The following is a 17559-nucleotide window of genomic DNA, read 5'->3' on the forward strand; positions in this document are numbered from 1 at the left end:
ATCCAAGCCATCTTAAGTACAGAGCAAATAATGTGGACATTTTCAAGAAACTCACTACAGGCTTGGCATTCTGGAACCTAATACCCAGGAGAGTAACCCTGTCCTCTATCTTTGACAAAAGAACTTCTATATAACAAGCTCTACTGGGGGGTGAGGGGGATTGTGTTAATCAGAGATTGTTTTGAGTTATCTGGACTATCATTCTTGATGGTCAGATTATAACATATACAACGTCAGTGGGGTGGGGGAATCCTATAGATTAGTAGATCAAATAATGCCATACAGTTAGGACATATTTATCCAGTATAAAGTCACCTACAGTATTTCTCAAATTGGAAGAAGTTTGGTTTTGCCAAAATTTTTAAGCCAACACTATCACAGTGTCAAAAATGTTGCCATTACCTTGCACTGTAATATGTTATAATAACTAGGGCATCCTGTGATATTCTGGAAGTAAGAAGGGTTGCTTGTTAAGTCACCATCTAGTAGTTTATCCAGTACCTAGGTCAGGAGAGAGAGAAGGAAAACATCAGGGTAGGTAAAAACACATGGGCACTTGTCATTGCATTGATTTAACAGTTTCCTTGTTCCAGCATCGTTTCATCGTTTCAAACAACCATTTATTGCACATCTTCTCTGGGCCAGACACTACCCCGGGCATTGGGGAGACAGCAGTGTGAACAAGAGAGCATAAGTCCTCTCCCTGGACCTAATATCCTTGAGGGAGACAAGAAGCAAGTATTCACAGGAAAAACATGCAGTATGGTAAGAGTGATAAGTGTCAAGGAGAAAACTAAAGAGGAGAAGGAGAATAGGAAGTGTCACAGCATGTGTGGGCACATGTGTATGCCTGAGTGCAAGGTGTACTGCACAGAGGGGGAAACACAGGTCTCCCTGAGAAGGTGGCATTTGAGTAAACACCTGCTGGAAGGAAGGAAGTGAGCCATGCAGACATCTAGGGAAAGAACATTCCAGGCAGAGGAGACAGTGAGCTCAAAGTCCCCGACCATGGGAATGAGCCTTGTAGGGAAGGAGTGCCATAATATGGATCATTGACCATTCACCCAGGTGCTTGGAGCTAGTGGAAGTTCCCTTGGGACTTCTGACTTTAAAAACTGGTCAATAGTGGAGGTGAGGGCAGTCAGCATGATTGTGTGCCCTTCTCTGGTCATGTGTAGTGGCACAGAGATAGACATGGGGTGTAAACAAGTGCTTTTAACCTGGATGGTGGTTTGGCCAAAGGAGCTGGGCTGACCTTGAGTTTCAGCTGGGTGATTAAAGCAACTAAGACCTGAAGGGGTTAAGGATCATGACTCAGTCGTAGGATCAATGGACTGGAAGACGATGGGGTTGCAGAACTGTTCTTTGAATTGGTATACTCGGAGAAGTGTGACAGTGCAATGAGAATCTGAGGTTGTAGAGTGTTTGTCAGATTTTTTGTTTTGTTTTGGGACTGAGCAGCTAACATAAGAGGAGAACAAGATCGTCGAAAGACAGGAGACTTGGGAACTGAGGGGCCACGTATTGAAATGATCCTTCATGCAGACACTGTGATCATGAGAAATAATGACAAGCACGATGCCCTTGAGAGAGAGTGATAGTGAGGCATTCTCAGGGGATGAGCAGGAGAAAGTTGGAGGCTGGTAGGTAACGACAAAGAGTGGTGGGTGAGATCATGTGAGGAGGAGGCAGTCAGAGCTCAGTGCTTCTGGAAGGACAGAACATGATCTGAGGGCAGCAATGAGGAGCATGGAGGACACCCACTCTACCCAGGAGCCAAGCAGTATGAAGTCGGTAAGACAGAACACAGTCCCTGCGCTTGAAAGGGGAAGGGACAGCAGCAGGGGAGAAGCAGGTTTTGGGTAGAGCATGAAGATGAAGGGGATACTTAAATAAGGGACCGAGAACACTGGGATGCTTTTGGATGAGAATATTGAGTCCATAAGGGGCTCTTGTAAAAAAGGATGAATTTGGTATATTTTTAAAACGAGCTATCAGGTGTGATTTAGGTTTTCTTACATGGTAAGAATTCAGGACAATCGTATCCTGGTTTTACAGGTGAGAAAACTGAGGCTCACAGAGGTTAAGTCACCAAAGATGCCTCACTAATGTCAGAGGAGAGATTCAAGCCCAGGCCATGCTCTCCAGCCTACATGTTCGACATCCTGCCGCACACACACTAGCTCTCCAAGGGGCGGACTGCTGCTCTCTAGTCTCCAACTCTTTCTGGCCATGCTTTTGGGTTTAATATGAAATTCCATTATTTTATTAGATTAGTGTTCTTTGCCAAACATGAAGCAACTTAATTTATCCAAGTGACCATTGCCACAGGGCTAGGGACCAAGAATGAAAAGGATCATCAGGGGCACGTGGGTGGCTCAGTGGGTTAAAGCCTCTGCCTTCGGCTCAGGTCATGATCCCAGGGTCCTGGGATCGAGCCCTGTATCGGGCTCTCTGCTCAGCGGGGAGCCTGCTTCCTCCTCTCTCTCTGCCTGCCTCTCTGCCTACTTGTGATCTCTGTCTGTCAAATAAATAAATAAAATCTTTAGGAAAAGGATCATCATTGTGGAAAGGGGAGGGAGTAATAAGTATGCTCTAGGAACTCTACGGTCCCGCAGGACCACTGCCTCTGGCTGTGCCCTGTGCAGTACGTGGGGGTGCCTGGCGGAGGGGCAGAGAGCCATCAAAGTTCTGCTTGCTGAGCTGGATAACCAGACTTGGGCTGCATTTAGAGAAAAAGCCATCTCTATTCTCGTACAATGGTGGCCTCCACTTGCCAAGCTCTGAAACCACAGGACTATGTCTGCTTAGCGGAGGTGTCTTTGTCTAACTTGTCCACCCAGAGGCAACACCACAGGCTAGCAGTAGTTCTGACTACAGGCAGCATTTTGTTTATGCTTAGAAATTATCTTCAACACCAACGGGAATATAAATGCCACCCTTAAGAAGAGATCTGATTTCAGAAAGAGTCAAACATTATTTGTTGTCAAACAAGTGACGAGGGTGGTCAAGACCTGTGAAATCCAGTTTCTGGTCAAAACTGGTTTCACGGAAAGAACTCTGTGATCCAGAGCATTGTCATGGTAAGGGGGACAAAAGGGGGCCAGAGATGCACCTTTGTGCATCTTGCAGAATGTCTAAATATCCCAGGATTTTTACAGACTGCGTGGGAGTTACCACAGGAGAATACCAGGGCAGGAATCGGGGAGGGGGGAATGATTCCAGTCCTAAGCCTGCCACCGTCTATACTGAATGCAGTTCCTCCAGGCCTCAGCCCCCTTGTCAGTGAAATGTGGATGCGTGCATGTGTGTATGGGCAGAAGATGGTCTCCAAAATTCCAGCTCCAAGTTCCTGCTTTTTGATTAACTACATCATGTTAAGGGATCAGGGCATCCAACAGGCTTTATCATTTAGGCTTATGATTTTGTCAGTACTCTCGTGGGTCTCAGGATTTCTCTGAGCCTTCTACTGCCTGCGCTGGAACACATTTGACCACTGCTGGCTTACTTTCCTAAGTATCGGCTTATCTATTTCCCCTAAAATAAAACAAAGAGTATTAAGTGAATTCTTTACTCAAGATATTGGATCAGTGGTCACAGAAACACTGCATACCTTCCTAGGTTTGTTGTTGTTCTTTTTGTCCTTTTGTTTTGGGTTTTGGTGCCTTTTGCTTTGTTTTCTGATGAATCTAGTTTAGGAAAGCTCTGACCTCATGGGCCATCTTCTCATTACCTCTGAAAACACCAAATAACCTGAACTTGTCCCCCGTTTTGTTAATCCGGTGGGGGCTCGGGTTGCTGCACCATGCAAGGATGCAAGGGCATCCTTCCTTAGGTTTCCTTGGTTTCCTTACCCCTTAGGGCCCATTGACATCACTTCATCCTTGTGTGCTTCTTCAAAAACACATCAAATCTCTCACTTGCCAACTGGTCTCCCATGATGTAATATTTGATATTAATTTTAAATTTTAGAGGTTCAATCCTTTTACCCTTTCTGCCTACTACAACAGAGAGCCTAAAACCAGACTCAAAAATAGTGTCATTGCACGTCGATGAGCGATCCTACATGTCCCCGTGAGAGCACTCTTCCTTTGCATTTACAGTTGCACGGAAATTCTGAATCCGCGCTCCCCAGCCACACCAGGTGTCCTGGTGCAGAGAAAGGAGAGGCTGTTGGCATCTGGAGGGACGGGTGGGGGGTTTACGGGATGGTTTCAGCTGCACATCTTGCTGCTGGGAGAATTGATGGTAAGGGCATTCACTGCTTCAGAGATTTCAGGCAGGGCGAGGCACCCTGCTTGTTGAATGGAGGGTAACCTTGTTACGCCTTTCTCCCTGAGTTTGTATGGCCTCCTGTTTTGATCTGAACCAGCAGACCTGCAGTGCCTAGAAGACTATTCATATCAGGCCTTTGTAACAACAATGCTCTTGGGAAAACTGGTACAGGTACAGGATGGGCTCCCAAGAACAGGGAGACTGAAGTCCTCCAAATGCACTCCTCGTCTCATTTACTGATGAATGAAACACGATAGTTCTACAGTTAAAGGTGGCAAACTGATAAACAAACAAAACCTTAAAGAGATCATTGGTATACAATCTTTGCCTGCACGGGCAAAGCCAAACCAAACCAAAAATTCGAACTCCTGTATGCTAATGTTCAGTATAGTCTCAGATTTTAAATAATTCCCTCCATCCCAATAAAAAGGGCAAGGAATAGAACCATATTATTGTATTCTCAAATTCAATTTTAGGGGAGCATTGTGACAAGAGTTACAAATACCAATGGCTCTTTATAAAAGTTTCAGATTACTACACTCTTTCAGCTTTGTTCCTGACACACAGGAACATGTGACATTTGTTACACACTGAGGTCGTGTCTCCAGCTGGAATGCCGTGTGCGGATATCACCCTTCTGAAGGGTATCGAGCAGATGCTGAAGCATATGTATCTACTTTCTGGGTTGCCTTTCTTCTGATTTCCTTGTGATAGGGCATGCCTTTAGGGCCTACGCAGCATTTAAAGAAATCAAAACAGTTAATGAGAGACACAGCTAGATAAACACTCCAAGGTGATCGCAGGTTTAGAAGACAAAGTAAATTCAAAGAGACCTGGACAGTTCCTTTCTTCACTTTGAGCCCACACTCGCCCGCCTCCTGATCACAGACAGCGGACCAGCTATACCTTCTCCAACAACAACAACAACAACAACAACATGCCCCAATACCACAATCCTTCTAGGACCCAGCTCACATGGTTCTCATTGCTCCAGGGCCACACAGTCCCCAGAACTCACTTCAAAGGCTTGAAGCCATCTCTTCTCCTTGATGTATTTCACGCACTCATCACACTGCTTCTGGAAGTACTTTCTCTGCTTCTCATCCAACAAGCCAATGTGGTACAGGAATGTGGCATAGCCCCCTATGATCTGAGGAGAAAAGAGAAATGCAGACGCCACGGGGAGAGAAAGAGTGAAGTTAGGGGAGCCCACTTGCTTGGTGAAGTAACCCTCTGTCATTTGTCTGTCTCCCACACACAAACAAACACACAATGCACACAATGCACACACTTACCCCAAACATACACACACCACACACATGCACAAAATACACACACAAACATCACACGCACACGCATGCGTGCCCCACGTTCACACTCACATCCAAACGAGGCTGACGGAGTAAGTTGACACCTTAAAACATATGGTAAAAATGAGAAGATTTTAAATCATTAGCGAGTCAACCGGGCAACATTATTTCCCTCCATCAGCTCAGGTCCCGAAGGTCAGAGGAGCCTCCATTGGATCAAAGGGGATTTAATCTCCTTAAAGGACAGAATGGAAAGGACAAAGGAGACAGACACCTACTGATTCAGGATCAGAATACGCATCTCCAAGAGCAATTCCTTTCAGGTTGATCTTCATCTTCATCACGGGGTTGAGCACGTGGATATAGTGTGCAAGGGCTGGCACATACTTCCCTGCATACGACTGAGAAGGGTAGATGTGGAAATGAACCATCACAAATTGGTGCCATAACCATTATGTATTTAAGCTAATTAAAGTAACAATAAAACAGCAGTATTTCCACATGAGCTCCACCATGTATTTTACCTTATGCTGTAAATCCCACAATAGCACAGAGCTCTGTCTCTCGCTTCCTCTGGCATCCCCAGACAGTGCCAGTGACATGCAAATCACCGGGGAGGTGCACCAAAAAATGACAGGTGGACATGAAACAGGTGAACAGTCTAATTTCCTTCACAAATCTGCCACCCATGGGGCTTGTCTTACCAGAAGGCTCGGTTAAAAACTTTATTTGAAAAGGAAAAAGTCTCGAGGCAAAAATGAAGTTTTCAAAATCTGTATGATGATGCAGTTTGAAATCTACATGTATTAAAGCAAGAGGAGAAGGAAAGTAACATTTATTGGCTACTGAAATTGTCACTTGACAGTTATCTCTGTCTCCAACCTTTTCAAGTACAGGGTTCTTTTTCAATTTCAAAATAGTTTGCGGACACAAACATTATAATTCTACTTTTAGACTATGCTGAGAAAAGCTACTATTCAGAAATATTTAAAAAATAGCTTTGTATTGGGGCGCGTGGGTGGCACAGTCCATTGAGCATCTGACTCTTGGTATAGGCTCAGTTTGAGATCTCAGGGTCAAAGGATCAAGTCCCACATGGGCTCTGTGCTCAGCATGAAGTCTGCTTGAGACTTTCTCTTTCTTTCCCTCTGCCTCTCCACTCCCCGCACTCTCTTTCTCAAATAAATAAATAAATAAGTACAATCTTTAAAAAAATTAGTCTTGGGGCGCCTGGGTGGCTCAGTGGGTTAAGCCGCTGCCTTCGGCTCAGGTCATGATCTCAGGGTCCTGGGATCGAGTCCCGCATCGGGGGGTCTCTGCTCAGCAGGGAGCCTGCTTCCCTCTCTCTCTCTTTGCCTGCCTCTCCATCTACTTGTGATTTCTCTCTGTCAAATAAATAAATAAAATCTTTAAAAAAAAATTAGTCTTGTATAGTTTACATTAAAAAGCCGCCTTTTTGACATCTCCTCTTGCATGTCTAATGTTAAACTTCATATGTTCAGAATGAAGCTTGAATCCCCAAGCCTTCCTTTCAACCTCTCTATTAATGTTACCAGTTCTAACTAGAAAATCATGGTGCCATTTCTTTTTCTTTTCTTTCCTTTCTAAGTAGGCTCCACACCCAGCACGACCCTGAGATGGAGCCCCAAGCTGAGATCAAGAGTCAGACACTTAACCAACTGAGCCAGCCAGGCGCCCCAGTGCCATTCCTTCTCTCTTTCTCTCACACCCCACAAAAATCCATCAGTGAACCTTGTCAACTCTACCTATTCTGTCAAGATAGGTCCAGGATCCAGGGTCTTCGCACACCACCCTCTTCATCGCCTTGCTCCAGGTTCCGTCATCTCTTGCCTGGGTTATTGCAGTCGCCTAACTGGCCCCCTTGCTTTTGTCCTTCCCCTCATCCAGTCTATTTTCCAGATAGTGGTCTACTAAAATGTGAATCTGGTCTTGCCACTGCTATGCTCAAACCCTCTGACGACTCCCCATCTCCCTCAGAGTAAAAGCAGAGTGCTTTTTTGGAGCCATAAGGATTGGCATGATATCGTACTTCGTTAACCCTATTCCCTGCTACCTCCTTGCTCATTCCTCTCCAGCCCGTCTTGGATCACAGTCATGCTGTACTCTTCCTTCCATCAGGGCCTTTGCATTCGCTGCTCCCTCCCCTGGAATGCTCTTCTCCCAGATGGCCGTATACTTAACTCCCTTACTTCCTTCAGTGACACCTAGGGATGCTTTCCTTGGACATCCCATCCAAAATTTTAACATCCCTCCTTTTTTTTTTTTAACATTTTGTATTTCCTTTCTCTCTTTTTTCATCTAATCCTTACCACATTCCTATAAACTTTTACTTATTTTTCTTGGGTATTGTTAGTCTCCCACCCACACTCGAGTAGAATATCCATGAACACAGAGCTATCTGTTTTTAGGTCAGTATAACCACTGTTCCTAATGCTGTTTGTTAGCACTCAGTACACAGCTGTTGAATGAATGAGTCTTGAATGAGCCTACATGGATTTGAAAAACACTAACACATAGATGTTCAAAGTAGACTAAAGGCATGGAGTGGGTACGTATGAGTCCGCAGACCCTCTCTAATATTTCTGAGACTCTGTAGGGGTCTGTAGTTCAAAGGCTGGGAGGCCCATGAGCCCTCATTTACTCCATACCCTAATCATACGCTGCACATATCATTACTTCAACATCAATACAAAGCCACTGAGGCTCAGAGAAATGGCAGAGTCAAAATCTAACTGGCTCTGACCTACTCCCAAACCTACACTCCTTCCAAGGTATGATAAAGTAATGTAATTTGCATAATTTATACAAGATCTCTGAGACCTCCCCATTGATGCAGCCCTCTTGTGCAACAGTAATTATTTAGGCAAAGTATTGACTCAAAACAGTGTATCCATCCACAACCATGAGCACATTTGAGCTTCAGTGAAGGGATATAAAGATGTGTTTGTTTATATGCCTGAAACATGGTTTGTTGCATAAACAGTGCTTTACTCTCCCATTAGGAACATTAAGTGAACATTTATCAAATATAATTTTGCTAAGATGAACCTCAAAACACAAATTTCCTTGAGTAATCATTTTACTGCTGAAGATCTATTACATAGTTTTCATTTGGTGATGGTTTATTGGACAACTCTTCTGGCAAAAGCATTGTGGCAGATATTTGAAAAGACACAAAAATGAATAAAGAACAGAACTTGTGCTTGGAAAGCTAATCATTTCTTCTGAAAAAATATTATGAAAACTTGACTGCTATGTGATAGAGTGAAGTTTGCCATTTTGTGGACTATTATTCTCACATTGTGTACCTTGCCCAGCACACAGTAGGAACACAAAAACATATCTGATAAAGGAATGACTAATCTGACGTTACTGCTAAACATTTTTTCTCTATTGGATGTTATCACTCAAGTTGCCTGGTTATAAGACCCAGCAATAAAACATCTCTTTAACTCTTACTGAGATGGAAGGGCATGTATTTTAAATGGCTCTAATGATGGTGATGACGAATTCAGGCTAGAACAGTCACATTTTTATGGCACCCTCCCCCTTGCAGCCACCATGCATATATGGGAGAGATCCAGGCAGGAAATTAAGATGGAACACCTACTCAATTTCTGAGCATCAACTACGAACAGGCTACCTCCCCGCTTTAAGCTGAACTAATTTAAAGTTAACATTATCTTCCCATATTTTAAAATGACGAAAACAAGGGTCTGTGCATTCCAATCACGTGCCTCCCCATCTCCCATTTCTCATGTCACACCACACTTGAGTCAGCGGTCTTGGAGGCTATGAGTCTGTGGTCTCCCAAGCTGGGGCTCAGCCCTGGGTCCATCTGCTACCATGCTTGCTAAGCTGACCATTTAAAGAAAACCAGACAGTGAGATGGGTAGTTCTATAACCGTGTCCAAAACAGATTCCTCAATGCTCAGTCCACATCTGCTAACCTAACGATGATGTTTATCTCATTTTTGCTTTCTAATGACTATCACACACTTCCTTGCCCTGTGTCAGTGTGACAAATCCTTCACTGCTGTTTCCATTAATCATTCTGTTGGTTGAGTGGCTCAGCCTGTCACACAGTAGACAATTATAGGATTATTTTATGGAAAACAGACACTGAAACATGATAATGAAATTTCAATTATTTTTGCTCTCCTTGTTGAGACTTTTTTTTTTTTTCAAGATCAGACTAGTTTATTCTTCCTGGATCATTTATTTCTCAATTTAATGATTCTCTGACCACCACGAGCACTTTAAAAGACAACCAGACAATAAATCAAGTGTTCTATTTGCCCAGTTTTCTCTTTTCTAGAGATATTGTAAATAGAATCGAAACCTCCGTTCTTGGGGGAGAACTGAGGTGTGGCTGGCTGATGGATCAGAAATGAACAATACGGCCCCTTAGGACTTAACAATTGCAATCCTGTAATTTTTATGAACTCTTGCTTCTTCTGTTCTGAGTTCTGTCTGTAACAACGACAAGAGCAGCAGCCATCACAGCTCTCAGCCCTGTGGTCTCTCTGATCTCTCGCTGGTGCTCATCAATGTGGGCCGCAGCTGGCCGATGAAAACTCCTGAAGTCTATGAATTAGCACTAACCTTCTACCATCGGATCAGATCCTGGCCTCATAAAAGCTCAGAACAGCATCAAAGCGCTTATAAAAGGAAAGAGGAAAACTGTGGCCAGAAACGATCTGAACACGTATTATTTTAGAATTCAGCAGTGACCCTCAAATGAGGAACTCAACCAGACGAACATATTTATCTAACACAGTAATTCAAATGAGGTTAGCGATCGACACATCAGGATTTTCATCTGCCCTTGTTACTTCTTTCTAGTATTTAAGGAGCTTCCAGCTGCCATTTCCACATGGTTTGTTTCCCCACAGTGACCACATTTTGAGCTCACCTCTGACGAGAAGGCCCAGAGATATTAGGGTGTGTTTGTATATACCTGCATTTGCTAGGGCTTACAGAAGCAATAAACCTCCATTTTCCCTCTTACATCACACAGATCTCAGAATTCAGCTCTCAGTCTTTTATTTCCCCCACAAGAGAAAAAGGTCTCCAACATCACAGCTGAACAGTGGTTTCGAATCTCCGTCTGCGATCTTTCTGAGTTCTTAAATGATGTTTGGAACAGCCTAATGGAAATCACGTTAGGAGCATATTATACTTGTAAAAATAGTCTAGAGAGAATGTAATGCTTGGTTAATTATCCAGATGTGTAAAAGCACAATGAACTTGGACTTAAAGAAACTTGTAATTGTGTATTCCGTCTGAAGCTCTCCCTTCTTACATGTTTCCGCAACATCCACAGCCGACTTACAGCACCCCTGCCACCCAGTTACTTTTAAAGGAGGACAAAAGTTTTCATATCTAAAATCAAGTTTCAATCAGCTCCCCTAGAAGAAAAAAAATCGTGTCAGAGAGTAAGTCTCTAACGGAAACAATGTCTTCTTGCAGAAATTTCACATATGTTAGCTGTTACTATTGTTTAAACTACTCTACATTTCTCAGCTGCATTTCTTACTAAAGTTTAGTTAAAAAAAAAAAAAGAGATGCAGGGATATTCATTCTCTGCCTTGCTTTTCTAGGTATACACTTGTACGGTAAAACACGCAGAACCTCTCTTGGGGATAAGGAGCAATGGCCTCTGAAATGAGACACACCGGAACCTGGACACAGAGTGTCCCTACCTGTGGGCCCTAGCTCCTAAGCTCTGCCTGGAAGTGGAAGAGGTGGAGAGGGAAACCTCAGGAATGGCATGTCGTGGACGATCTGGGGTTATTCTGCACCCTTTGCTCTGCTGTGTCCTCCTACCCACAGCCACTCCAGCTGGAATGAATGTCTCTAGAGAATTCACTTTGGGGCTGGTAGGGACTCCTTCAGGTCCCCTGAATGAAACAAGGTGGGCTGCCCTTCTGGAGAGAGTCATACCCGTGCCCTGTCTTCTCACGCTCCCCAATCACACAGGGTTGGTTGGGCCATCCCCACTCTTGGGGGCAATCAGAAGGGAATAAGGGGATATGCTCCGAAGAGAGTTTTAGATCTACATTGAAAAACCACAAAAACTGGTGAAAAGCCTAAAAGTAATAGATGACACAGCAGTCAAGAGAACAGGACTCAGAGGGACCCTGACTTCATCTAGTCTCTTATTTCAGTGGGCACCATTATTTTTTTTTCTGAGCAAAGAGGTGTATCGTTAAAATGGCCAGCTCAGAGAATTAATGGTGGGGGAAAGCTGGAACTTCAGCACTGTGGTAATCTCTACAATTTCCTAGACATTTCTAGACTGTGTGTCATCTAATTTCTAGTCCACACCGCTGCAATTAAAAAAAAAAAAAAAGACAGGACTTCTAACGAGAATATGGCTTTATCTAAACATCTATTTTTCTTGAAAATGAGCTTAAAAGAAATGCAGAATCTCTAGGAAAAGACATAAGAAAAACATTTTGATCTGTATCTATTTGTCACGTATTTATGCAAAGGCACACGCTGGCTTCCAAATGATATATTATTTTGGATTGAAAAGATGCTTTAAAAAAAGTCTAATACAGCCAGTACGGGAAACAGTATAGAGGAACCTCAAAAACTTAAAAATAGGACTACCATATGATCCAGCAATTCTGCTATCTGGAAATATATCCAAAGGAAACAAAAACACTGCCTTGAAAAGATAGCTGCCCTCCTCCCATTTTTATAGCAGCGTTATTTACAACAGCCAAGACACAGAAACAACCTAAGTGTCCACTGACAGGTACGAGAGTAAAGAAGTTGTGGTATATACATACAATGGAATATTATCCAGCCATTAAAACTGAGGATATCCTACCATTTGTGACAACACAGATGGACCTTGAAGGCATTACACTAAGTGAAATAAGTCAGAGAAAGACAAATAGTAGATTATCTTACTTACATGTGGAATCTAAAAACACACAGAAAAAGCAAACAAAAAGAGATCAGACTTGTGGTTACCAGAAGCAGAGGCTGGAGGGGGGAGGGGGAACAGGGGGAAAGTGGTCAAAAGATACAAACTCCTAGTTCTAAGTCACAAATTCGTTTTCTTTTTTTTTTTTTTTAATTTTTAAAATATTTTATTTATTTATTTGACAGACCGAGATCACAAGTAGGCAGAGATGCAGGCAGAGAGAGAGAGGAGGAAGCAGGCTCCCTGCAGAGCAGAGAGCCTGATGTGGGGCTCGATCCCAGAACCCTGGGATCATGACCTGAGCCGAAGGCAGAGGCTTTGACCCACTGAGCCACCCAGGCGCCCCACAAATTCATTTTCAAGTCAAAAAGGAAAAACGGGCAGGTCGGATGACCATAACTGAAAATAGACACCTGTCATGAGCTCAAGAATTAAAGCAGCTTGAATGTCATCTAATAAAATTCAGCAAGTTTCAAGCTTTAAGAAATAACCGCATTCCATGGGCTTCAAGCCTTTATGTCACTCGAAACTTCTATTTACTCCATAAAACTTAATGATCAAAGCTTAATCTTTATGATTAAATCTCAGTCTTCACCAGAAAAACAGCAACATCCAAAAGACAGGGAACTTCTCTTGTTTGTATAAGGTTGCTAACTCTGCATGCATGTATAAGGTTGCTAATTCTGCATGAAATATGGAAGGGATGTTGACTCCCTTCTATAGACAGTGCACCTGCTCTCTGGGAAGAGGCAGGTGTTGGAGACAGAGGTTTCAAGAACAGAGCACCCCGGCTCTAGATAGTACCTACAGAAGCAGGGTTCTGATCCTTAGCCAGTCTCTTGTCTGTGGTCTTTGAGCTCTGGAATCCAGCTGCTTCAGTTTTAGTCCTGGCCGAATGACCTTGGTAAGGCCGACCTAAGTCATCACAGCTGTATCATGGGGATAATAAAAACAGGGCAAGCTTCAGAAGGTAGCCATGACATGGCTAGCACCATGCCTGCCATACAGTCCACTTCCAGTATTTTCAGATACGGGCTACAAACAGAACAAGGGAACTATAGATTCTTGAAGGCCCCCTTCTGGCTACCAAATTCAAGCCAGGACTAAAAGGATAATGGTGTAGGCCTGCAGAGGAGTTCTCTTTCCTGCTTGTACATCAGTGCTGGAAATGCCCCTATTACAACTATCTTTTTATGGCTTGGGCTCTGTTCTCCATTCACTCCAAGCATGTTGGGAGTGAATTTAATGTAGCAGATCCTTTCTAATGGACAGTGTGCTGATAAGTCAGAAAAGGGGAGAGAAATAGAACAATCATGAAGGAGACAGAGCAAGCCTAGAGAAACAGGACCCGAGCACCAGAAAGCCAAGGAAAGAAAGGAAGGCTGAGAGTCAGGGGCGAGGGGGGCAGCGGGTAATAAGGGAGTAGAAGGGATGGTCCCCAGGGCATGGGACACAGCACAGAGAAAGAAGAGAGATGAAAAGAGGTTAGAGAGAAATATCACCAATATTTTTATTTTATCTAGCAACAACCATGCACAAAGCTGCTCTGTGTCAATAAATACTTGGTATCATATGAAACAAATGACACAAGCATGGCTCTCACCTACTGGGAGCCTGCGACCCAGACCCAGTGGACCATGATGATTTCAATAAAGGTTGTCAGACTCCATGATCCCAGCAGGACTTCACATATGCAGATGAAGATAAAGTATCCTATTAAGCTCACTAATTTTTAACTAGCTTCAAAGTTTTGCCTTTATTCAGCCCTCAAGTTAACCATGGTTGCAAAACTGCTGCTGAGGAGGGTAGCCCCCTCCTGCTGACCGAGAAGAGAGGCCCAGTGTTAGCCATGTGTTCCGCCATTTTGAACGAGCTCTCCAGACGGCTACTGCCAGAGCCACCCATAGGCACGGAATCTTTCCTGGGAGTGCACACAGAGCCACGTGCTTAGAGAACAAGGGGCAGTGCCTCTTCTCCCCACCACCTCCCTGCCTCCCAGTGAGGGCTGTTTTAGTATAACTTCTAGCTGGGCCCATGTACACGTGAGAGGATTCTGAAGTGTGTCTGCACCTCGAGAACAAGGGCAATCTCACTAATAGTTACTGGCTCGGAAAGGATAACACTTATAAAGAAAGTTAATTATGTGAATTAAATGCAGCTTGTTTCTCTTTTTGAAGTACATTTTTTTCATGCCTGGAGGAGGGTGATTTACAGACACATTTGTCTCTCTTTAGAGAAAATTAATTCCAGTTGGTGTTCTGGGCAGAAATGGAGAGAAGGGAAGGAGACAAGCGGTTCTTCCTTCGGCATTGTGCTGCCTGCGAATCCCACAGTATGCCTGGTTGTGGGCTCACTGGGGTCCACGCAGCAGTGGCGAGGAGCCTGGGTCAGTCCCCACACGTTTTGCTACTATCTGGAACTTTAAATATCAACTTCTAAGCTCCATCATCATTTCTTAGACAAAGAAAGCTTTTTTTTTTTAAAGAAGATTTCAGGAATGTCTAGATGGCTCAGTTGGTTAAGCATTGGCCTTCTACTCAGGTCAGGTCCTGGGAGTCCTGGGATCAAGCCCCGGAGGTGGGCTCCCTGGTCGGCAGGAGGTCTGCTTCTTCCTCTCCCTCTGCCCCTCCCCCTGCTCATGCTCTCTATCTCATGTTCTCTCTCTCTCTCAATTAAATTTTTTAAAAAATTAAGAAATTAATAGAAATTATTTCAAAAATAACAGGGGAGATAAAGCCACATCAACAAGTGAGCAGAACTTTTTAAATATCTCAGCCCCTGTCCATGTGCATTAGGCCATATGCTTTGGCGCAGAAATATATTAATGCAGCTTTTCACCATGAATGGTAGTAATAGTCATCATGTGTTGGGTACTCACCACAGCCATCACTCCATTAAATATTTGAGGAGGATTATCTAATTAGATGCTCAAAACAGTCCTATGCAGTAGGTATTGTTATTACTTCCAGACTCCCTTGCACCAAAGTCAGGGAGCTGAAGACTTCAAGCATCGCGCTAACCCTCATTCGTAGTGCGCAAATGGGAAGGATATTTAGGTCCCGTACATTTGCATCGAAAAGCAGAAAACCATTTTTGAGTTTACCATTTATTTTTCAAGGACGATTCTATTACTTCGGTGCCATTATTTGGTCGGCCTCCCTAAGAGTGTACAGAAATTAATAGTTACAAAGAGAAAGGATTTCCCTTTCTGGAAAAATCTCTTATAACTTTTTTTTTTGGTAGAGAGGATGGGAGGTATTGCATTAAAACTGCAATTGTGTATAGATGCTTTACAAATACCTCTAGGTAACTATGCTTGAACATCTAGGAAAGTAAAATATCCCTCGAAGTGATCTAATCTAAAAACCAAGCCTTCTGACTGTAAGATGAAAAGCAGAGGCCAAGAGAAGTTAAGGAACTTGTTTGGGATTATCTAGAGATGCAAAGCCAGCAATGAATCTCAGGTTTCCTGATCATTAACCCAGAGGTCCTTCCATTTTTCCATTCTGCCTCCTAGCCTTAAAACAAAAGACTGGATGGGACAAACTGGGCTGGAAAAACAAAGCATTGTTCTAATAAAACAATCTAGCAGGGCATTTTTATTTAGCGCTCTTCCTTCTAGAACGAGAGGTGGCCCCATATTTAATGTATCCTGTATAGTTCGTATGAAGATGATGCTGCCTGGCAACAGCATCTCTATCCCATGTCCTGCCTGCCCTCGTTCACATCTTCCTTCATCACTTGGAAGGCATAGGTTTTTTTAAAAGTATTCATCCCAGCAGCAAAGAACGTAGAAAGAGAACTGTCTTTTTCCACACACATTTGGATATTACATGCATGAAACCACCAGGCAGACATGAAATAGACAAATTTTTCACCAGAATTTGGCAGCTTTGCTGAAAGCCCAACATCACGGTTAACGACATCACCACGTTATTTGCGAGGCAGGAATTACACAGTAAGCAGATCACTCTTCTGTTGGAGGTAGAGACTGGGCATTTTCCAGGGTTGTTTCCAAAATGATGGAATTGTTGCTTCCTGCCACTTTACCCAACCTGCCTCTGAAATGGGCTGAAAGTCAAGGAATGGCAGGGAATTACTGGTAGAAGTCCTAAATGATCCTGACCAAATACTTGGCTTAAAAAAGACATAAGTATGATGTGCCAAGCTGTCAGAATGTCCTTCCAAACAGAAAGAAAAGAAAGCAGGTGGACAAGAAGGAAATTCCTAGTTCCATTAACTTGCCATTCCCTGGGGCACCTGGATGGCTCAGTGGGTTAAGCCGCTGCCTTCGGCTCAGGTCATGATCTCGAGTTCCCGGGATCGAGTCCCGCATCGGGCTCTCTGCTCGGCAGGGAGCCTGCTCCCTCCTCTCTCTCTGCCTGCCTCTCTGCTTACTTGTGATCTCTCTCTGTCAAATAAATAAATAAAATCTTTAAAAAAAAAACAACAACAAAAAAAAACTTGCCATTCCCTTGGAAAAACAGATTATTTTTTCCCCTTGACTCCCTTACAGAAAACGTCTGTGCTTTGAGCTTGCCCAGTACCCTTCCAGCCCTTCCTCTGATGTCATCACCAGCATCTTCCCTACTCTTTACTCATCTCCCTCTCCCAGGCCTTGTGATTCAGAAGGTGAGGTCCCCCTGTGATCTTCCCCCTCCCAGTGCATCGGGGTGGGCCTCAGGCACCATTATTACCAACCTATTTGTCCATGCCATTGATCCCTTACTAGTTCTAGAACAGGCATTGGATTCAATTGGATCACACGAGATTCAGGAATATGTGTGGACTATATGGGGAAAACTAAAGTTGAGCTGATAGGCTATACTTGGACCTCTGGGGTAGGGTGGAGAGGCAAGGGCGCTGGTAGAAAAAATGTAGCTTAGAGTGAAACCAGTGACGTGCAAAGCCAAGTGAACAGATCAAGAAAGAATGAGACAAATTACTGGTGATAATGTTTGAGCACCCAGACCCAGCCATGAATCAACTGATCTCCTGTTTTACTCAAGCCAT

General features: G+C 43.6%; 1 protein-coding gene across 5 annotated transcripts in view; it reads right to left on the minus strand.

Annotated features, from left to right (window-relative positions):
• The window catches only part of CPVL (carboxypeptidase vitellogenic like), a 132539-nt gene that overhangs the window by 54750 nt on the left and 60230 nt on the right, over positions 1-17559 (minus strand). For all 5 annotated transcript variants that reach the window (XM_044246300.1, XM_044246296.1, XM_044246297.1 and 2 more), the window contains 3 exons: positions 5864-5986; positions 5294-5425; positions 403-501 (listed from right to left, as the gene is read on the minus strand). In XM_044246300.1, coding sequence (XP_044102235.1) covers positions 403-501; positions 5294-5425; positions 5864-5986 — 354 coding nt within the window. The remainder of the gene's footprint in view (positions 1-402; positions 502-5293; positions 5426-5863; positions 5987-17559) is intronic.

Source organism: Neovison vison, chromosome 4, assembly GCF_020171115.1.
Source record: "Neovison vison isolate M4711 chromosome 4, ASM_NN_V1, whole genome shotgun sequence".
Taxonomy (NCBI): domain Eukaryota; kingdom Metazoa; phylum Chordata; class Mammalia; order Carnivora; family Mustelidae; genus Neogale; species Neogale vison.